Raw genomic sequence first — 23243 nt, 5'->3', positions numbered from 1 at the left:
TTAAACAGCCACCACTAACATTGAGTGGCTACTGCCAACACACTGTCAATGACACTGACTCTATCAAAGCTGGGACCAGCCACTTTAATCATGGGAATTGATGGGAAATGATGTAAATATATCACTAGCCACTTTAAACAATGCTACCTTATATAATGTTACTTACCCTACATTATTCATCTCATATGCATACGTAGATACTGTACTCTATATCATTGACTGCATCCTTATGTAATACATGTATCACTAGCCACTTTAACTATGCCACTTGGTTTACATACTCATCTCATATGTATATACTGTACTCGATATCATCTACTGTATCTTGCCTATGCTGCTCTGTACCATCACTCATTCATATATCCTTATGTACATATTCTTTATCCCCTTACACTGTGTATGACAGTAGTTTTTTTTGGAATTGTTAGTTAGATTACTTGCTCGTTATTACTGCATTGTCGGAACTAGAAGCACAAGCATTTCGCTACACTCGCATTAACATCTGCTAACCATGTGTATGTGACAAATAAAATTTGATTTGATTTGATTTGCTAAATGACTCACTACTGGAGTGGCTCTGGATAAGAGAGTCTGCTAAATGACTCACTACTATAGTGGCTCTGGATAAGAGAGTCTGCTAAATGACTCATGTAACATTTGTGGATGTAAATAAAGGCTTTGCGTTAGAGTGGATACACAGTGGGTTCAGAATAGATAGATGACTACTGAATTTACAATGGATGACATAAAGGTTTTGTTACTGGCCTACAGACAAAAAGTCAGACAAATTATATATTTTGAAATGTTTACAAATTACGTTAAAATATATATAAAAGCTGAAATGTCTTCAGTAAATAAGTATTCACTCCCTGTGTTATGCCTAAATAAGTTCAGGAGTCAAAATGTGCTCAACAAGTCACAAGTTGCCTGGACTCTGTGTTCAATAATAGTGTTCAACATGATTTCTGAACGACTACCTCATGTCTGTTTTCCACACATACAATTATCTGTCAGGTCCCTCAGTCAAGCACAGAATTTCAAAACACAAAGACCAGGGAGGTTTTCCAATGCCTCGCAAAGGGCACCTATTGTTAGATGGGTAAAAAAATCAAATAAAAAGCAGACATTGAATATCTGTTAGAGCATGGTGTAGTTACTACACTATGGATGGTGTATCAATACACCCAGTTACTACAACGATACAGGCTTCCTTAACTCAGTTGCCAAAGAGGAAGGAAACCGCTCAGGGATTTCACCACGAGGCCAATGGTGACTTTAAAACAGATAGAGTTTAATGGCTGTGATTGTTAATCCATCCTCAGTTTACTTTGTAGTTACTCCACAATAGTAATCTATAAAACAAAGTGGAAAGAACATGCATCCTGTTTCCAACAAGCCACGGAAGTAAAATGACCTAAAACACAAGGCCAGATATACACTGGCGTTGCTGACCAAGAAGACATTGTGAATGTTCCTGAGCAACCCTAGTTACAGTTTTCACTTAAAATAAAAAATATATATATATTTTATTGTCTTGAAAATCTATGGCAAGACTTGAAAATTGCTGTCTAGCAATGATCAACAACCAACTTGACAGAGCTTGAAGAATAATGTGCAAATATTGTACAATCCAGGTGTGCAAAGCTCTTAGAATCTCCCTCAGAAAGACTCACAGCTGTAAACGCTGCCACAGGTGCTTCTACCAAGTATTTGTATTTGGCGGAAGCGTAGTCTAGTGGTTAGAGCTTTGGACTAGTAACTGAAAGGTTGAAAGATCAAATCCCCGAGCTGACAAGGTACAACTCTGTCATTCTGCCCCTGAACAAGGGAGTTAGCCAACGGTTCCAAAGCAATCATTGAAAATAAGAATTTGTTCTTCACTGACTTGCCTAGCTAAGGTAAAAAAATAAAAATAATAAAGTTTAAATAAAGGTGTGGTTGAATTATAGTTCCCCATTAGTTCCTGCCAAGACAGCAGCTACTCTTCCTGGGGTTTATTATGGATCCCCATTAGTTCCTGCCAAGGCAGCAGCTACTCTTCCTGGGGTTTATTATGGATCCCCATTACTTCCTGCCAAAGCAGCAGCTACTCTTCCTGGGGTTTATTATGGATCCCCATTAGTTCCTGCCAAAGCAGCAGCTACTCTTCTGGGGTCCAGCAAAGTTAATGCAGTTTATACAATTTTTAAAACATTACAATACATTCATAGATTTCACAAGACACTGTTTGCCCTCAGGCCCCTCCTCCACCACTACCACATATCTACAGTACTAAATCCATGTGTGTGTGTGTATAGTGCGTATGCTAGCGTGTGTGTGTGTGTGTGTGTGTGTGTGTGTGTATGCTAGCATTTGTGCGTATGCTAGCATGTGTGTGTGTGTGTGTGTGTGTGTATAGTGCGTATGCTAGCATGTGTGTGTGTGTGTGTGTGTGTGTATATAGTGCGTATGCTAGCATGTGTGTGTGTGTGTGTGTATAGTGCGTATGCTAGCATGTGTGTGTGTGTGTGTGTGTGTGTGTATAGTGCATATGCTAGCATGTGTGTGTGTGTGTGTGTATAGTGCATATGCTAGCATGTGTGTGTGTGTGCATAGTGCGTATGCTAGCGTGTGTGTGTGTGTGCGTATAGTGCGTATGCTAGCATGTGTGTGTGTGTGTGTGTATAGTGCGTATGCTAGCATGTGTGTGTGTGTGCGTATAGTGCGTATGCTAGCATGTGTGTGTGTGTGCGTATAGTGCGTATGCTAGCATGTGTGTGTGTGCGTATAGTGCGTATGCTAGCATGTGTGTGTGTGTGTGTATAGTGCGTATGCTAGCATGTGTGTGTGTGTGCGTATAGTGCGTATGCTGTGCATGTGTGTGTGTGTGCGTATATGCTAGTGCGTATGCTAGTGCATGTGTGTGTGTGTGTGCGTATAGTGCGTATGCTAGCATGTGTGTGTGTGTGTATAGTGCGTATGCTAGCATGTGTGTGTGTGTGTATAGTGTGTATAGTGCGTAGCATGTGTGTGTGTATGTGTGTGTGTATAGTGCGTATGCTAGCATGTGTGTATAGTGCGTATGCTAGCATGTGTGTATAGTGCGTATGCTAGCATGTGTGTATAGTGCGTATGCTAGCGTGTGTGTATAGTGCGTATGCTAGCATGTGTGTATAGTGCGTATGCTAGCATGTGTGTGTGTGTGTATAGTGCGTATGCTAGCATGTGTGTGTTTGCATGTGTCTGTGCCAATGTTTGTGTTGCTTCAAAGTCCCCGCTGTTCCATAAGGTGTTTTTTTATCTGGTTTTTAAATCTAAATTTACTGCTGCATCAGTTAACTGATGTGGAATAGAGTTCCATGTAGTCATGGCTCTATGTAGTACTGTGGAATAGAGTTCCATGTAGTCATGGCTCTATGTAGTACTGTGGAATAGAGTTCCATGTAGTCATGGCTCTATGTAGTACTGTGGAATAGAGTTCCATGTAGTCATGGCTCTATGTAGTACTGTGGAATATAGTTCCATGTAGTCATGGCTCTATGTAGTACTGTGTGCCTCCCATAGTCTGTTCTGGACTTGGGGACTGTGAAGAGACTTCTGGTGGCATGTCTTGTGGGGTCTGCATGGGTGTCTGAGCTGTGTGCCAGTAGTTCGGACAGACAGCTCGGTACATTCAACATGTCAATACCTCTCATAAATACAAGTAGTGATGAAGTCAATCTCTCCTCCACTTTGAGCCAGGAGAAATGGACATGCATGTTATTAATATTAGCGCTCTGTGTACATCCAAGGGCTAGCCGTGTTGTCCTGTCCTGAGACAATTGCAATTTTTTAAGTCATTTTTTGTGTCACCTGACCACACGACTGAACAGTAGTCCAGGTGTGACAAAACTAGGGCCTGTAGGACCTGCCTTGTTGATAGTGTTGTTAAGAAGGTAGAAACTAGGGCCTGTAGGACCTGCCTTGTTGATAGTGCTGTTAAGAAGGTAGAAACTAGGGCCTGTAGGACCTGCCTTGTTGATAGTGTTGTTAAGAAGGTAGAAACTAGGGCCTGTAGGACCTGCCTTGTTGATAGTGTTGTTAAGAACCTGCCTTGTTGATAGTGTAGAGGACCTGCTTTGTTGAGTGTTGTTAAGCTTTTATCATGGACAGACTTCTCCCCATCTTAGCTACTACTGCATCAACATGTTTTGACCATGACAGTTTACAATCTAGTGTTACTCCAAGAAGTTTAGTCACCTCAACTTGCTCAATTTCCACATTATCTATTACAAGATTTAGTTGAGGTTTAGTGAGTGTTTTGTTCCAAATACAATGCTTTTAGTTTTAGACATATTTAGGGCTAACTTATTCCTTGCCACCCACTCTGAAACTAACTGCAGCTCTTTGTTGAGTGTTGCAGTCATTTCAGTCTCTGTAGTAGCTGACATGTATAGTGTTGAGTCAACCGAAAACAGAGACACTGGCTTTACTCAAAGTCAATGACGTGTCGTTAGTAAACATTGAAAACAGTAAGGGTCCTAAACAGCTGCCCTGGAGAATGCCTGATTCTACCTGGATTATGTTGGAGAGGCTTCCATTAAAGAACACCCTCTGTGTTCTGTTAGAGTGTTTTGTTCCAAATGAGTGCTTTTAGTTTTAGAAATATTTAAGGCTAACTTATTCCTTGCCACCCACTCTGAAACTTGCAGCTCTTTGTTGAGTGTTGCAGTCATTTCAGTCTCTGTAGTAGCTGATGTGTATAATGAGTCATCCGCATACATAGAAACTCTGGCTTTACTCAGGGGGTGTAAAACCATAACACATATGTCTTTCCAGCAGCAGACTATGATCAATCATGTCCAAATCTGCACTGAAGTCTAACAAGACAACGTATTGACTCAGGGGTGTGAATACTTGTGTAAATGAGATATTTCGGCTTTTCATTTTCAAAGATTTTTCTAAAATGTTTAGACATGTTTTCACCTTATTCATTACAGGATATTGTGTGTAGATGAGTGAGAAGGAAATCTATTTAACACTTTTTAAAATAAGGCCGCTCTCCAACCCGCGTTAGGTGGCTACAGTCTGCGAGGCCGCTCTCCAACCCGCGTGAGGTGGCTACAGTCTACGAGGCCGCTCTCCAACCCGCGTGAGGTGGCTACAGTCTACGAGGCCGCTCTCAAACCCGCGTGAGGTGGCTACAGTCTACGAGGCCGCTCTCCAACATCTCTCACCTGCATGAGGTGGCTACAGTCTACGAGGCCGCTCTCCAACATCTCTCACCTGCATGAGGTGGCTACAGTCTACGAGGCCGCTCTCCAACATCTCTCACCTGCATGAGGTGGCTACAGTGAGGTGGCTCTCTCACAGTCTACAGAGGCCGCTCTCCAACATCTCTCACCTGCATGAGGTGGCTACAGTCTACGAGGCCGCTCTCCAACATCTCTCACCTGCATGAGGTGGCTACAGCTCTCCGCTCTCCAACATCTCTCACCTGCATGAGGTGGCTACAGTCTACGAGGCCGCTCTCCAACATCTCTCACCTGCATGAGGTGGCTACAGTCTATGAGGCTGTTCTCCAACATCTCCTGAGTGATCCATCCCATGGTGCTGTAGAACTCATCTGCTGTCTGACAGTACTCTATATGCCTGGGGGTTACAGTGTATAGGGGTTAGGGATACAGTGTGTAGGGGTTAGGGATACAGTGTGTAGGGGTTAGGGTTACAGTGTGTAGGAGTTAGGGATACAGTGTGTAGGGGTTAGGGTTACAGTGTGTAGGGGTTAGGGTTACAGTGTGTAGGGGTTAGGGATACAGTGTGTAGGGGTTAGGGTTCCAGTGTGTAGGGGTTAGGGTTCCAGTGTGTAGGGGTTAGGGTTCCAGTGTGTAGGGGTTAGGGTTCCAGTGTGTAGGGGTTAGGGTTCCAGTGTGTAGGGGTTAGGGTTCCAGTGTGTAGGGGTTAGGGATCCAGTGTGTAGGGGTTAGGGTTACAGTGTGTAGGGGTTAGGGTTACAGTGTGTAGGGGTTAGGGATCCAGTGTGTAGGGGTTAGGGATCCAGTGTGTAGGGGTTAGGGATCCAGTGTGTAGGGGTTAGGGATCCAGTGTGTAGGGGTTAGGGATCCAGTGTGTAGGGGTTAGGTGTAGGGGTTAGGGATTCAGTGTGTAGGGGTTAGGGATACAGTGTGTAGGGGTTAGGGATACAGTGTGTAGGGGTACAGTGTGTAGGGGTTAGGGATACAGTGTGTAGGGGTTAGGGTTACAGTGTGTAGGGGTTAGGGATACAGTGTGTAGGGGTTAGGGATACAGCGTGTAGGGGTTAGGGGTACAGTGTGTAGGGGTTAGGGATACAGTGTGTAGGGGTTAGGGATACAGCGTGTAGGGGTTAGGGATACAGCGTGTAGGGGTTAGGGATCCAGTGTGTAGGGGTTAGGGATCCAGTGTGTAGGGGTTAGGGATCCAGTGTGTAGGGGTTAGGGATACAGTGTGTAGGGGTTAGGGATACAGTGTGTAGGGGTTAGGGATACAGTGTGTAGGGGTTAGGGATACAGTGTGTAGGGGTTAGGGATACAGTGTAGTGGTTAGGGATACAGTGTGTAGGGGTTAGGGTTACAGTGTGTAGGGGTTAGGGGGGATACAGTGTATAGGGGATACAGTGTGTAGGGGTTAGGGGATACAGTGTGTAGGGGTTAGGGGTACAGTGTGTAGGGATTAGGGGTACAGTGTGTAGGGGTTAGGGTTACAGTGTGTAGGGGTTAGGGATACAGTGTGTAGGGGTTAGGGATACAGTGTGTAGGGGTTAGGGTTACAGTGTGTAGGGGTTAGGGTTACAGTGTGTAGGGGTTAGGGATACAGTGTGTAGGGGTTAGGGATACAGTGTGTAGGGGTTAGGGTTACAGTGTGTAGGGGTTAGGGATACAGTGTGTAGGGGTTAGGGTTACAGTGTGTAGGGGTTAGGGATACAGTGTGTAGGGGTTAGGGATACAGTGTGTAGGGGTGAGGGATACAGTGTGTAGGGGTGAGGGTTACAGTGTGTAGGGGTTAGGGATGCAGTGTGTAGGGGTTAGGGATACAGCGTGTAGGGGTTAGGGTACTCACTCCCCCAGGTGAGACCAGATGGCCAGAGCCACCCTCAGCAGAACCTCAGAACCTTCGAAGAACACAGAGTCCCAAATCTTCAGCACGGTGTTGGGGGGCAGGCACGTAGCAAACATGGTCAGAAACCACTGCATCGTGAATACGTTGGTTAGGGGAGGCTCGTAGCTGCCTGTAAGACACACACTGGCGTTAGTCAGGGGAGTTGTAGTGGTCCGTATCACACTCTGGCGTTAGTCTGGTCCGTATCACACTCTGGCGTTAGTCTGGTCCGTATCACACTCTGGCGTTAGTCTGGGGAGTTGTAGAGGTCCGTATCACACTCTGGCGTTAGTCTGGTCCGTATCACACTCTGGCGTTAGTCTGGTCCGTATCACACTCTGGCGTTAGTCTGGGGAGTTGTAGAGGTCCGTATGACAGAGACAGACAGACCCACCTCCAGCCTCTCTATCAGCAGTCTTCTGCAGGAGGTGTAGGTGCTGTGAGAGATGAGGCAGCTTCATCCTCAGGAGATCTCTAAACACAGCCATGTCCACAGACAGAGAACGCAGGTTGTTGGCAAAATAACTCTCTGGTAGCACCTTGTCTATCAGGTAGATCATCACCTGGAGGAGAGACGGAGGATCAGTTAGAATGAGTACAACAGATAAATCATCCCCTTTCAGAGCAGTGTTGGAGTGTAATAAATCATCCCCTTTCACAGCAGTGTTGGAGTGTAATAAATCATCCCCTTTCAGAGCAGTGTTGGAGTGTAATAAATCATCCCCTTTCAGAGCAGTGTTGGAGTGTAATAAATCAACCCCTTTCACAGCAGTGTAATAAATCATCCCCTTTCACAGCAGTGTAATAAATCATCCCCTTTCACAGCAGTGTTGGAGTGTACCTTGAGTGCGTGGCTCTCATTGCCCTCTGTAACCTCCAGTATGAGCGCCGCCAGTACGTTGAAGCCCTGACAGTATCCTACAGCCTTATTCCAGCGAGCGTACGCCAGGAGCACCCTCTTCAGCACCACCCGGTCCTGCTCCCCCTCCTGGCCGGAGTATGAACTACAACCTGTCCTGTGTAGGTCCTAATGAACAACAAGACTTAATTCAGCCATACCAGGAGACCGCATGAAATAACAAGACTGTATTCAGCCAAACCAGAGGACTGCATTTAATGATATAACACAACAGTTTTACAGGGAGAGAGAGAGAAAGGAAGGAGAGAGAGAGAAAGGAAGGAGAGAGAGAGAAAGGAAGGAGAGAGAAAGAGAGAGAGAGAGAGGAGAAAGAGAGAGAGGAGAAAGAGAGAGAGAGAGAAAGAGAGAGAGAGAGAAAGAGAGAGAGAGAGGAGAAAGAGAGAGAGGAGAAAGAGAGAGAGAGAGAGAGAGAGAGAGAGAGAGAGAGAAAGAAAGGAAGGAGAGAGAAAGAGAGAGGAGAAAGAGAGAGAGGAGAAAGAGAGAGAGAGAGAGAGAGAGAGAGAGAGAGAAAGGAAGAGAGAGAAAGAGGGAGAGAGAGAGAAAGAGGGAGAGAGAGAGAAAGAAGAGGGAGAGAGAAAGAGGGAGAGAGAGAGAGAGAGAGAGAGAGAGAGAGAGAGAGAGAGAAAGAGGGAGAGAGAGAGAGAGAGAGAGAGAGAGAGAGAGAGAGAGAGAGAGAGAGAGAGAGAGAGAGAGAGAGAGAAAGAGAGAGAAAAAGAGAGAGAGAGAGAGAGAGAAAGAGAGAGAGAAAGGAGAGAGGTATGGACCTTGTCCTGATAATTCATGGTTCTCTCTGAACAAGGGACGGAGGGAACAGCTGTTGTTTTCCATGATGCATTCCATGTACAAATATCCTGCTACACAAACATCAGTCTGGGTGTTACCTTAACAATCTGGATGCCCAGTGAGTCATCGTCAGGGTTACTGCGTTCGTTGAAAGCGAAGCGCAGAGTTTTGTCCCAGTCGATAGAGATACTGTGGAGGTACTGATCAGCTAGAGTCAGCCATACCTGGAGAACACAGAGTATTCATATATAGTTATACTGTACACACTAGTGCTTAGACGACACATAGTAAACAGTCCTGTCCTGACAGAGGAGACCCACAGCAAAGAGTCCTGACAGAGGAGACCCACAGCAAAGAGTCCTGACAGAGGAGACCCACAGCAAAGAGTCCTGACAGAGGAGACCCACAGCAAAGAGTCCTGACAGAGGAGACCCACAGCAAAGAGTCCTGACAGAGGAGACCCACAGCAAAGAGTCCTGACAGAGGAGACCCACAGCAAAGAGTCCTGACAGAGGAGACCCACAGTAAAGAGTCCTGACAGAGGAGACCCAGTAAAGTGCCATTGAAAGGGGTATGGTAGTAGGTGCCAGGAGCACCGGTTTGTGTCAGGAACTGGGCAAAAGGGGGTGCAACTCAATATTAGGAAGGTGCTCTTAATGTTCGGTACACTCAGTGTATGTGTATGGTTACCTGTTAGATATGTGGTGGTAAATATACATTAAAATACAACAAGTTATAGTTCCCAGAAGGAAATCAGTCAACTGAAATAAATAAATGATTAATCTATGGATTTCACATGACTGGGCAGGCGCACAGCAATGGGTGGGCCTGGGAGGTCATTGGGCCACCTCAGGGGAGCCAGGCCCAGCCAATCAGAATTACTCTGTTCCCACAATGGGGCTTTATTACAGACAGAAATACTCCTCCGTTTCATCAGTTGTTTGGCTGGTCTCAGACGATCCAGCAGGTGAAGAAGCCAGGGGTCATCTCTGAAGGAGAGAGATGGTGCTTCAGGCAAGGTGACCAGAGACACTAGTTTGGTTAACCAGAACAAATACGACCTACGCAGATTGATCAAGATGGCAAAGTAGAAGTATAGGACAAAGAGGAGCAATTGAGCGGGTCGGACACGAGGCGCTTGTGGCTCCTAACTTTCACGGATTAAAAAAAAAGCCAGCCATGTCGCGGACGCCAATGCCGCCCTACCGGATGAGCTAAACCCCTCGTTCTCCCGCTTTGAGCAAAACAACTGCAGAGGACAACGAGGGCAACGTACAGCTGAAGTGGGAAGTTTACATACACTTTGGAGTCATTAAAACTCATTTTTCAAACACTCCAAAAATGTCTTGTTAACAAACTCAAGTTTTGGCAAGTCGGTTAGGACATCTACTTTGTACATGACACAAGTAATTTTTCCAACTATTGTTTCCAGACAGATAATTTAACTTATAACTCACTGTATCACAATTCCAGTGGGTCAGAAGTTTACATTCACTAAGTTGACTGTGCCTTTAAACAGCTTGGAACATTCCAGAAAATTAAGTAATGTCTTTAGAAGCTTCTGATAGGCTAATTGACATCATTTGAGTCAATTGGAGGTGTACCTGTGGATGTATTTCAAGGCATATCTTCAAACTCAGTGCCTCTGCTTGACATCATGTCGAAAATCAAAAGAAATCAGCCAAGACCTCAGAAAAAAATGTGTAGACCTCCACAAGTCTGGTTCATCCTTGGGAGCAATTTCCAAACACCTGAAGGTACCACGTTCATCTGTACAAACAATAGTATGCAAGTATAAACACCATGGGACCATGCAGCCGTCATACCGCTCAGGAAGGAGATGCGTTCTGTCTCCTAGAAAAAAGTGCAAATCAATTCCAGAACAACAGCAAAGGACCTTGAAGATGCTGGAGGAAACAGGTACAAAAGTATCTATATCCACAGTAAAACGAGTCCTATACCGACATAACCTGAAAGGTCAGCAAGGAAGAATCCACTGCTCCAATACCGCCATTAAAAAGCCAGACTACGGTTTGCAACGGCACATGGGGACAAAGATGGTACTTTTGGAGAAATGTCCTCTGGTCTGATGAAACAAAACTAGAACCGTTTGGCCATAATGACCAACATTATGTTTGGAGGAAAAAGCTTGCAAGCCGAAGAACACCATCCAAACCGTGAAGCATGGGGGTGGCAACATCATGTTGTGGGGTGCTTTGCTGCAGGAGGGACTGGTGCACTTCACAAAATAGATGTGATAGTGTCAAGGGAAGTTTAAAAAATCCCCACTGTCTCTCTGCCACTTTAGGTCTGGGCTAAGCCATTTCTTTTCACCTCTCTGCCTACTGTATGTCGTGGGCGGCGTTTCCTGTCGGACAGAGTGGTGAATGAACGAGCTGCTAACAAGGCAAATCCAGGGGAACATAACGAGCACGAATTATTCATGATTCAGAGGGAGCAGTCGAACATAACGAGCACGAATTATTCATGATTCAGAGGGAGCAGTCGAACATAACGAGCACGAATTATTCATGATTCAGAGGGAGCAGTCGAACATAACGAGCACGAATTATTCATGATTCAGAGGGAGCAGTCGAACATAACGAGCACGAATTATTCATGATTCAGAGGGAGCAGTCGAACATAACAAGCACGAATTATTCATGATTCAGAGGGAGCAGTCGAACATAACGAGCACGAATTATTCATGATTCAGAGGGAGCAGTCGAACATAACGAGCACGAATTATTCATGATTCAGAGGGAGCAGTCGAACATAACGAGCACGAATTATTCATGATTCAGAGGGAGCAGTCGAACATAACGAGCACGAATTATTCATGATTCAGAGGGAGCAGTCGAACATAACGAGCACGAATTATTCATGATTCAGAGGGAGCAGTCGAACATAACAAGCACGAATTATTCATGATTCAGAGGGAGCAGTCGAACATAACGAGCACGAATTATTCATGATTCAGAGGGAGCAGTCGAACATAACGAGCACGAATTATTCATGATTCAGAGGGAGGAGTCGAACATAACGAGCACATATTATTCATGATTCAGAGGGAGCAGTCCAACATAATGAGCACGCATGAATCATTCATGATTCCACTCAGAGGTAGGCACGATTAGAAATCAGGTCAAGAAGCCTTCTGGGCGTTGATCAACGATTAGAAGTCAGGTCAAGAAGCCTTCTGGGCGTTGATCAACGATTAGAAGTCAGGTCAAGAAGCCTTCTGGGCGTTGATCAACGATTAGAAGTCAGGTCAAGAAGCCTTCTGAGCGTTGATCAACGATTAGAACTCAGGTCAAGAAGTCTTCTGAGTATTGATCAATGCAATAAATGGGTAAACGATAATTAACTAAACTGGTTAATTAACAGGTCTGGCAAAACCCATTCATAAAAATCAACATCCTGCCAGGCAAGATTGAATCTACATTTGCCTATCGATGTGACGTTTGCCAGCAACCACGTCAGTCAGTTCTGTACCTACCTGGCTGAGTGGCAGTGTGGGCAGAATGAGCGAGCTCGCCTGGCAACCAGAGCGCGAAACACGTGAGGAAATAAAACTCTAGTCTGCCTGGAGATGAATTCACAACCCCAATACATTTCTCATATTAACATTTGATAATATTCTGTTCTCTTCATTTTAATTCAAGTACATTTCATGTACCAACTGGAGAAAATGTCAGATTTTCAAGATATTCCAGTACTTGAACTTCAGAGCACAACATTTAAGCACATCAAGCACCTTCTGTACTCCCTGTACACACACACACACACACACACGACTGGCCTCACACAGTTCCATCATCAAGTTCACTGACGACGAGACAGTAGACCTGATTACCAACGAGACAACCTACAGAGAGGAGGTAGGCAGTCTAACGGTGTGGTGTCAGGTAAACAACCTCTCCTTGAACAACGACCAGACGGCCTACAGAGAGGAGGTAGGCAGTCTAACGGTGTGGTGTCAGGTAAACAACCTCTCCTTGAACAACGACCAGACGGCCTACAGAGAGGAGGTAGGCACTCTGACAGTGTGGTGTCAGGTAAACAACCTCTCCCTGAACAACGAGACAACCTACAGAGAGGAGGTAGGCAGTCTGACGGTGTGGTGTCAGGTAAACAACCTCTCCCTGAACAACGACCAGACGGCCTACAGAGAGGAGGTAGGCAGTCTGACGGTGTGGTGTCAGGTAAACAACCTCTCCCTGAACAACGACCAGACGGCCTACAGAGAGGAGGTAGGCAGTCTAACGGTGTGGTGTCAGGTAAACAACCTCCCCCTGAACAACGACCAGATGGCCTACAGAGAGGAGGTAGGCACTCTGACAGTGTGGCGTCAGGTTAACAACCTCTCCCTGAACATCAGCAAAGCAAAGAAGCTGATTGTGGACTTCAGGAGGAATCAGGCTGGGCATGTCCCCGTCCTCATCAATCGGGCAGCCGTGGAGACTGTCAAAAACCTCAAGTTCCTCTGCGTACCCATCTCAGAGGAGCTGAAATGGTCAAACCACACTAACACCGTAGCGAAGAAGGCATGACGGCGACTCTTCAACCTCAGGAAGCTGAAGAAATTTCAGCCTGTCCCAGTGGGCCCTCACAGTGTTCTACAGGAGAGTTAGCTAGCATGCTCTAGTTGTAATGGCTGCATTACCACCTGGCTAATGCACATTTATTTCCATGGTAACAGACAAATCTACAGCCATCAAAATACTGCTTGTCCTGCACATCTGATTTGTTTCCTTCTGCCTATAGTCATTATAAACACCAATCAACTGGGACCGCTGGCTGGCCAGTCAGAATAACCACCAATCAACTGGGACCGCTGGCTGGCCAGTCAGAATAACCACCAATCAACCACCAATCAACTGGGACCGCTGGCTGGCCAGACAGAATAAACACCAATCAACTGGGACCGCTGGCTGGCCAGACAGAATAAACACCAATCAACTGGGACCGCTGGCTGGCCAGACAGAATAAACACCAATCAACTGGGACCGCTGGCTGGCCAGACAGAATAAACACCAATCAACTGGGACCGCTGGCTGGCCAGACAGAATAAACACCAATCAACTGGGACCGCTGGCTGGCCAGACAGAATAAACACCAATCAACTGGGACCGCTGGCTGGCCAGTCAGAATAAACACCAATCAACTGGGACCGCTGGCTGGCCAGACAGAATAAACACCAATCAACTGGGACCGCTGGCTGGCCAGTCATTATAAACACCAATCAACTGGGACCGCTGGCTGGCCAGTCAGAATAAACACCACTAGAGAGATGGGAAGAACCATCACATCTGTTATATCAGTAGCACTACTATGACGTACCCTCTTCCTCCACTCTTTAGGGATGCCTGTAGGAAGTCTGACCACAGCCTTCAGAGCATCATACCACTGGGGGGAGAGAGAGAACACACAGATCAGATTCACACAGATCAGATCCACATAAATATGATACACAGACACCTGAAACGGAGCTAAAGATGTGATGGGACACAACCATACTGACCTGTTGGAAGCCGTTCTTGCCCAGAGAAGGTTCGATGGTGAACTTTAACCTGGTGTCCACTCCTACAGAGAACAATGTACAGACTGAAGAACTCCACTGTAGCAGAACGGTCAGTCACCACACACACAGAATGCTCTCTAACGAGGCCTACTGACTAATCAGGTACATAATATTAGTCTAAGTACAGTGACATGCGGGGAGGAAAATAAGCACGTCCATTACTAATGACGTCACTGCTATCCGTGTGCACCTGGGCTAAACAAATCACATGTAATGAAGTCACTGCTATCCGTGTGCACCTGGGCTAAACAAATCACATGTAATGACGTCACTGCTATCCGTGTGCACCTGGGCTAAACACATCACATGTATCATAGTACTGAAACATGGCGATGTGGAAATATATTAGTGACAATGACTTTGCGTTCTTCCAATGATTTACTCTTAATCTATTTTCACCTCCACCGAACAGCTGTGAGGTGCTAGGCTCTCTGGGGCTATTCATTAAGCCAATTCGGTTGCAAAACGTTTCTTAAAACGGGAGCAAACAGAACTAAAACAGGGTGGCATCTAGCCGGATTTGTCCAATAAAAACTATCATTTTGCTCTGTTTGCCTCCGTTTGGTTCTTAAACGGTAAACGTTTCCATGACGAATTCGCCCCAGGTTGTGTTTTATTAGATGTTGCTGTCCGCCACTGTGGTGCTGAATCCTTTCCGGCTTCGCTCTCGAGTTACACTACAACAGGTCTTAACTACCACAACCTGACGCTCTGAAACTCACACAACGGAAGTAACGAAACTATAACCCAGATCAGAGCATCCTTAAATGAAACAAACGGGAAAGAGAATGATTCAGACTGAACCCGTTCCTCCAGCCCTAACCTGTCTGGCGGCCAGCCAGCGACCACACAGCCGCCATTTGCCCCGCTCTGCACGGCTTCATGCTACCAGCTCACACCGGTCTCTCTAACTCTCCCCACCTACACTAACCTTTTATACAGTTGAGTATAGCTCCAACCTGGGTCTCTCTGAGCGCTGTCTGTCTCCTCCAAGTTGAGATCTGGTCAGATCTTCTATAGCTGGTCAGCTGCTGGCCACCAGAGTCGCCCCCGACACTGTTTACATTACAGCGACCATGACACCCTCCTCCTAGAGATAGATATGACTAGACCTATGGGCTAGGCTACATGTAGCTAGGCTACATCGGACAGCTGCATCCAATACAAGACGACATGAAGGAATTCAACTACAGGGCTTTAGTTATATCAGTCCTATCAGCCCTAACACAAGGTTGACGGGGAATCACATGAATGAAACGCCTTGTAAACTATCGCCATGATTTCAGAACCACAATGAATGAACAACCTCCATGACGCCACCACAACTAGCAGTGACATGTTATTCTGTACAGACAAGACCACAGCGCTCCCTCCCCTGAGACAAAAACAAACAGAGTATCAATCAGGCCGGAGCTGAACCGGCTCCGTTCGATCACCTGGCTCGAGCGTGCAGAGCAGACGGGGCGCTCTCCGGGAGATTCCGTTCCTTTTCTTCAGGACGTTACTGATGATGTTACCGACACCGCTCGAACCCTGCCGCAACACACACGGCCCAGACCGAGCCCTCCTCCCCGCGTTAAACCGGGCCTGCTTCATTTCCCAATCAAACCGAAACAAGCACCATGTAGCCTAAAAGTAATTGTCGGTAGACTACATTGATGTTTATTCCCCTTTGTGCGCAGCTTCAATCTAAAAATGTCCGTTATTCCCTCCGTCCCACGCGAATCCCGTCGCCCAGCTGCTCCACGACAGCCCGATGTCTTCCAGGGAGCAGGGAGGTTGATCAATCACATTGATCTTTCCGTCTCCGGTCCAACCCAAGAACTGTCAACAGTCTCGCGCACACAGGAAATGGCCTTGATGTCCGATCCAACCAGGAGGAAATCGCGCGCAATTATGTCTTTAAAACATTGATTCAAGAGTTGCTAGGAGATATAGATCTGTCTTAATCGATGATCAGTTGTCCCTCTAACCATACGGAGGAGATGCGGCTCTGCAGCGGTCTCAGGAGCTGCTGCCCGGGTATACACCCCTACCCAGCGTCACAGGGAGGGAGGGATGGATGGATGCGGTATGGTGGCAGGAGGAGAAGAAAGCCGTGATGAAGTAATGTGAAGGGAGGGGTGGAGAGGGGAAGCTCGGCAGAGCAACAACCCCAAAAAGAGAGCCATTGTGAATGGAGAGAGTCATCGCTGCTACATCACTAGATAACAAGGCATGTCTCAGCCAGATGACTTCAGGTAGAGGTACTGTAACATGCTGCTGGTCCTGTGAGAAGACAAGTCCCACTTTACACACTGTTACTACATACACTATACCTCCATGGTAGGTGCCATGTTGATCCCTGTTACTACATACTATACCTCCATGGTAGGTGCCATGTTGATCCCTGTTACTACATACTATACCTCCATGGTAGGTGCCATGCTGATCCCTGTTACTACATACTATACCTCCATGGTAGGTGCCATGCTGATCCCTGTTACTACATACTATACCTCCATGGTAGGTGCCATGCTGATCCCTGTTACTACATACTATACCTCCATGGTAGGTGCCATGTTGATCCCTGTTACTACATACTATACCTCCATGGTAGGTGCCATGTTGATCCCTGTTACTACATACTATACCTCCATGGTAGGTGCCATGTTGATCCCTGTTACTACATAGACTATACCTCCATGGTAGGTGCCATGCTGATCCCTGTTACTACATACTATACCTCCATGGTAGGTGCCATGCTGATCCCTGTTACTACATAGACTATACCTCCATGGTAGGTGCCATGCTGATCCCTGTTACTACATACTATACCTCCATGGTAGGTGCCATGCTGATCCCTGTTACTACATACTATACCTCCATGGTAGGTGCCATGTTGATCCCTGTTACTACATACTATACCTCCATGGTAGGTGCCATGCTGATCCCTGTTACTACATAGACTATACCTCCATGGTAGGTGCCATGCTGATCCCTGTTACTACATACTATACCTCCATGGTAGGTGCCATGTTGATCCCTGTTACTACATACTATACCTCCATGGTAGGTGCCATGTTGATCCCTGTTACTACATACTATACCTCCATGGTAGGTGCCATGTTGATCCCTGTTACTACATACTATACCTCCATGGTAGGTGCCATGCTGATCCCTGTTACTACATACTATACCTCCATGGTAGGTGCCATGTTGATCCCTGTTACTGTTACCTCCATGGTAGGTGCATCCCTGTTACTACATAGACTATACCTCCATGGTACCATGTTGATCCCTGTTACTATACTATACCTCCTCCATGGTAGGTGCCATGTTGATCCCTGTTACTACATAGACTATACCTCCATGGTAGGTGCCATGCTGATCCCTGTTACTACATACTATACCTCCATGGTAGGTGCCATGTTGATCCCTGTTACTACATACTATACCTCCATGGTAGGTGCCATGCTGATCCCTGTTACTACATACTATACCTCCATGGTAGGTGCCATGTTGATCCCTGTTACTACATACTTTACCTCCATGGTGCCATGGATCCCTGCCATGCTGGTAGGTGCATGGTGATTGAACATGAGAAGGACCCTGTTATAAAGAAATGGTAGGTGCCATGTTGATCCCTGTTACTAGAATGGGGTAACCAGATCCCTGTTACAGATCCTGCACTAGGTGCCATGTCTATCCCTGTTACACATCTAATGTAGATCATGGAGCCCTGCTGGAAAGTACTGTGTGAAAACAACCTATCCAAGCAGACATAGATCACCGTCTGGGTGGGCACTGGGCAGGATATTGAGGAATGGTGTTGGTAGGTTATAATATGGTGCTGAGACGTGGAACATGCTAGGCTACTCAGCTCTCTGGGGGAAACACCCATACCAGTTCCTGGTTAATAAGAGCAAACCTGCACAGCCAGCATCCATCCACCCTGAAGACAATGACATCACCAACTGAAGGGGGGGGGGAAGAACATCCATCCACCCTGAAGACAATGACATCACCAACACTGGGCAAGGGGGTGTTGGTAGGTTATAATATGGTGCTGAGACGGGGGCAAACATCCATCCAATGACCCATCAGCCTGAAGACAAACCTGACATCACATCCATCCACCCTGAAGACAATGACATCACCAACTGAAGGGGGGGCAAACATCCATCCTCCCTGAAGACAATGACATCACCAACTAAGGGGGGGGGGCAAACATCCATCCTCCCTGAAGACAATGACATCACCAACTGAAGGGGGGCAAACATCCATCCTCCCTGAAGACAATGACATCACCAACTAAGGGGGGGCAAACATCCAGCCTCCCTGAAGACAATGACATCACCAACTGAAGGGGGGCAAACATCCATCGTCCCTGAAGACAATGACATTACCAACTGAAGGGGGGGGGGAGGCAAACATCCACCACCCTGAAGACACCCTGAAGACAATGACATCACCAACTGAAGGGGGGGGCAAACATCCATCCTCCCTGAAGACAATGACATCACCAACTGAAGGGGGGGAAAACATCCATCCACCCCCTGAAGACAATGACATCACCAACTGAAGGGGGGCAAACATCCATCCTCCCTGAAGACAATGACATCACCAACTGAAGGGGGGGGCAAACATCCATCCACCCTGAAGACAATGACATCACCAACTGAAGGGGGGAAGACAATGACATCACCAACTGAAGGGGGGGGCAAACATCCATCCACCCTGAAGACAATGACATCACCAACTGAAGGGGGGCAAACATCCATCCACCCTGAAGACAATGACATCACCAACTGAAGGGGGGCAAACATCCATCCACCCTGAAGACAATGACATCACCAACTGAAGGGGGGCAAACATCCATCCACCCTGAAGACAATGACATCACCAACTGAAGGGGGGCAAACATCCATCCTCCCTGAAGACAATGACATCACCAACTGAAGAAGGGGGGCAACATCCAGGGGGGGGGGCAAACATCCATCCACCCTGAAGACAATGACATCACCAACTGAAGGGGGGCAAACATCCATCCTCCCTGAAGACAATGACATCACCAACTGAAGGGGGGCAAACATCCAGCCTCCCTGAAGACAATGACATCACCAACTGAAGGGGGGGGGCAAAAATCCATCCTCCCTGAAGACAATGACATTACCAACTGAAGGGGGGAGGCAAACATCCATCCACCCTGAAGACAATGACATCACCAACTGAAGGGGGGGGCAGGACAATGAGGCAAACATCCATCCACCCTGAAGACAATGACATCACCAACTGAAGGGGGGCAAACATCCATCCTCCCTGAAGACAATGACATCACCAACTGAAGGGGGGGACAAACATCCATCCACCCTGAAGACAATGACATCACCAACTGAAGGGGGGCAAACATCCATCCTCCCTGAAGACAATGACATCACCAACTGAAGGGGGGCAAACATCCATCCACCCTGAAGACAATGACATCACCAACTGAAGGAGGGGGGCAAACATCCATCCTCCCTGAAGACAATGACATCACCAACTGAAGGGGGGGCAAACATCCATCCTCCCTGAAGACAATGACATCACCAACTGAAGGGGGGGGGGCAAACATCCATCCACCCTGAAGACAATGACATCACCAACTGAAGGGGGGGTCAAACATCCATCCACCCTGAAGACAATGACATCACCAACTGAAGGGGGGTCAAACATCCATCCTCCCTGAAGACAATGACATCACCAACTGAAGGGGGGGGCAAACATCCATCCACCCTGAAGACAATGACATCACCAACTGAAGGGGGAAGACAATGACATCACCAACAAACATCCATCCTCCCTGAAGACAATGACATCACCAACTGAAGGGGGGCAAACATCCATCCACCCTGAAGACAATGACATCACCAACTGAAGGGGGGGCAAACATCCATCCTCCCTGAAGACAATGACATCACCAACTGAAGGGGGGCAAACATCCATCCACCCTGAAGACAATGACATCACCAACTGAAGGGGGGGGGAAGACAAACATCCATCCACCCTGAAGACAATGACATCACCAACTGAAGGGGGGGACAATGACATCACCAACTGAAGGGGGGCAAACATCCATCCTCCCTGAAGACAATGACATCACCAACTGAAGGGGGGGGGAAGAAAACATCCATCCACCCTGAAGACAATGACATCACCAACTGAAGGGGGGCAAACATCCATCCACCCTGAAGACAATGACATCACCAACTGAAGGGGGGCAAACATCCATCCACCCTGAAGACAATGACATCACCAACTGAAGGGGGGCAAACATCCATCCACCCTGTAGACAATGACATCACATACTGAAGGGGGGGGCAAACATCCATCCACCCTGTAGACAATGACATCACCAACTGAAGGGGGGCAAACATCCATCCTCCCTGAAGACAATGACATCACCAACTGAAGGGGGGCAAACAGCCATCCACCCTGAAGACAATGACATCACCAACTGAAGGGGGGTCAAACATCCATCCACCCTGAAGACAATGACATCACCAACTGAAGGGGGGTTAAACATCCATCCTCCCTGAAACAATGACATCACCAACTGAAGGGGGGGTGGGGCAAACATCCATTCACCCTGAAGACAATGACATCACCAACTGAAGGGGGGGTCAACTGGGTGGGTGGGGGCAGAGAACAGACAGCAGAACATATTCATACCCCTTGACTTAATCCACATTTTGTTGTGTTACAGCATTAATCCCCCCATTTACCCACAAAACCCCATAATGACAAAGTGAAAACATGTTTTTAGAAATGTTAGCACATAAGCATTCCCTCCCCCGACTCAATGCATAAGCATTCCCTCCCCCGACTCAATGCATAAGCATTCCCTCCCCCTGACTCAATGCATAAGCATTCCCATCCCCCCTGACTCAATGCATAAGCATTCCCTCCCCCTCACATAAGCATTCAATGCATAAGCATTCCTCCCCCGACTCAATGGGGACTCAATGACAGCCATCCCTCCCTGATTCCCCCCCTGAAGACAATGCATAAGAAGTGGGGGACATCCATCCTCCCTCCCACCACTCAATGCATAAGCATTCCCCCCCGACTCCATAAGACATTCCCATCCCCCGACTCAATGCATAAGCATTCCATCCCCCTGACTCAATGCATAAGCATTCCCCCCCGACTCAATGCATAAGCATTCCCTCCCCCAATGACATCACCAATGCATAAGCATTCCCCCCCAATGCATAATGACTCACTCAATGCATAAGCATTCCAATGACATCCCCCCCCGACTCAATGCATAAGCATTCCATCCACCCTGAAGACAATGCATAAGCATCCCCCCGACTCAATGCATAAGCATTCCCCCTGAAACAATGACCCCAACTCAATGCATAAGCATTCCCTCCCCCTGACTCAATGCATACTCAATGCATTTCCCTCCCCCGACTCAATGCATAAGCATTCCCTCCCCCTCAATGCACATTCAATGCATAAGCATTCCCTCCCCCACAACTCAATGCATAAGCATTCCTCCCCCGACTCAATGCATAGCATTCCCTCCCCCGACTCAATGCATAAGCATTCCCTCCCCCGACTCAATGCATAAGCATTCCCCCCCTCAATGCATAAGCATTCCCTCCCCCGACTCAATGCATAAGCATTCCCTCCCCCGACTCAATGCATAAGCATTCCCTCCCCGACTCAATGCATAAGCATTCCCTCCCCCGACTCAATGCATAAGCATTCCCTCCCCCCTCCCAATACATAAGACTCAATACATAAGTATTCCCTCCCCCGACTCAATACATAAGCATTCCCCCCCCGACTCAATACATAAGACTCAATACATAAGTATTCCGTCCCCCGACTCAATACATAAGTATTCCGTCCCCATAAGTATTCCTCCCGACTCAATACATAAGTATTCCGACTCCATAAGTATTCCCTCCCCGACTCAATACATAAGTATTCCGTCCCCCGACTCAATACATAAGTATTCCCTCCCCCGACTCAATACATAATCACCATTGACAGCGATTACAGCTGTGGGTCGTTATGGGTAAATCTCAAAGAGCTTCCTACAGCTGTGGGTCGTTATGGGTAAATCTCAAAGAGCTTTCTACAGCTGTGGGTCGTTATGGGTAAATCTCAAAGAGATTCCTAAAGCTGAATTATACAACATTTGAAAACTTGTTTTTTTACATTCAAACTTAAATTGATTGTTGATCATTGCTAGACAGCCATTTTCAAGTCTTGCTATAGATCTTCAAGCAGAATTAGGTCAAAACGGTAACTAGGCCCCTCAGGAACATTCAATGTCTAATTGGTAAGCAACTCCAGTGTAGATCTGAGCTTGTTACAGGTTATTGTCCAACTGAAAGGTGGATTTATCTCCCAGTGTCTGGTGGAAAGCAGAGATGAGGAAGTCATTAAAAAAACACATGTTAAACACTATTATTGTCCATGCAACTTATTATGTGACTTGTTAAGCAAATGTTTACTCCTGAAAGTATTTAGGCTCGTCATAACAAAGGGATCGAATACTTATGACAAGACATTTAAGCTTTTCATTAAGTAATTTGTAAAATTTTCAAAAAGCATAATCCCGTTGACATTATGGCGTATTGTTTGTTGTAGGCAACATTGCGGCTGCGCACTTCCTCCTGGACTGCTGGTTTAACGCCATGATGCACGCAGAGACGGAAATTCACTCCATTAGTTTGCAGATCAACCATTTTTTCTGTGATCAAATCAACATAATAAAATCAGGCCCTTTTCAATGAAACAAAACAAATGTAACTTCGCTAGATTGAATCTGTGATGTTATTGTAGGCAGAGCCAGAGCGCAACTCTATTGGTGGGGGTTGT

At 46.7% G+C, this 23243-nt stretch overlaps 1 protein-coding gene across 1 annotated transcript in view; it reads right to left on the bottom strand.

Annotated features, from left to right (window-relative positions):
- Positions 1–14383, bottom strand: part of LOC112239796 (TBC1 domain family member 30) — a gene marked incomplete at its 5' end in the record, with an annotated part of 29658 nt that extends 15275 nt beyond the window's left edge. The window contains 7 exon segments of the mRNA XM_042314856.1: positions 5505–5610; positions 7057–7225; positions 7490–7658; positions 7937–8122; positions 8896–9021; positions 14141–14206; positions 14322–14383. Coding sequence (XP_042170790.1) covers positions 5505–5610; positions 7057–7225; positions 7490–7658; positions 7937–8122; positions 8896–9021; positions 14141–14206; positions 14322–14383 — 884 coding nt within the window.
- Positions 14384–23243: the final 8860 nt, after the last annotated feature.

This window comes from Oncorhynchus tshawytscha, unplaced genomic scaffold (assembly GCF_018296145.1).
Source record: "Oncorhynchus tshawytscha isolate Ot180627B unplaced genomic scaffold, Otsh_v2.0 Un_contig_5231_pilon_pilon, whole genome shotgun sequence".
Taxonomy (NCBI): Eukaryota; Metazoa; Chordata; class Actinopteri; order Salmoniformes; family Salmonidae; genus Oncorhynchus; species Oncorhynchus tshawytscha.
This window is presented reverse-complemented; position numbering and strand designations above follow the sequence as displayed.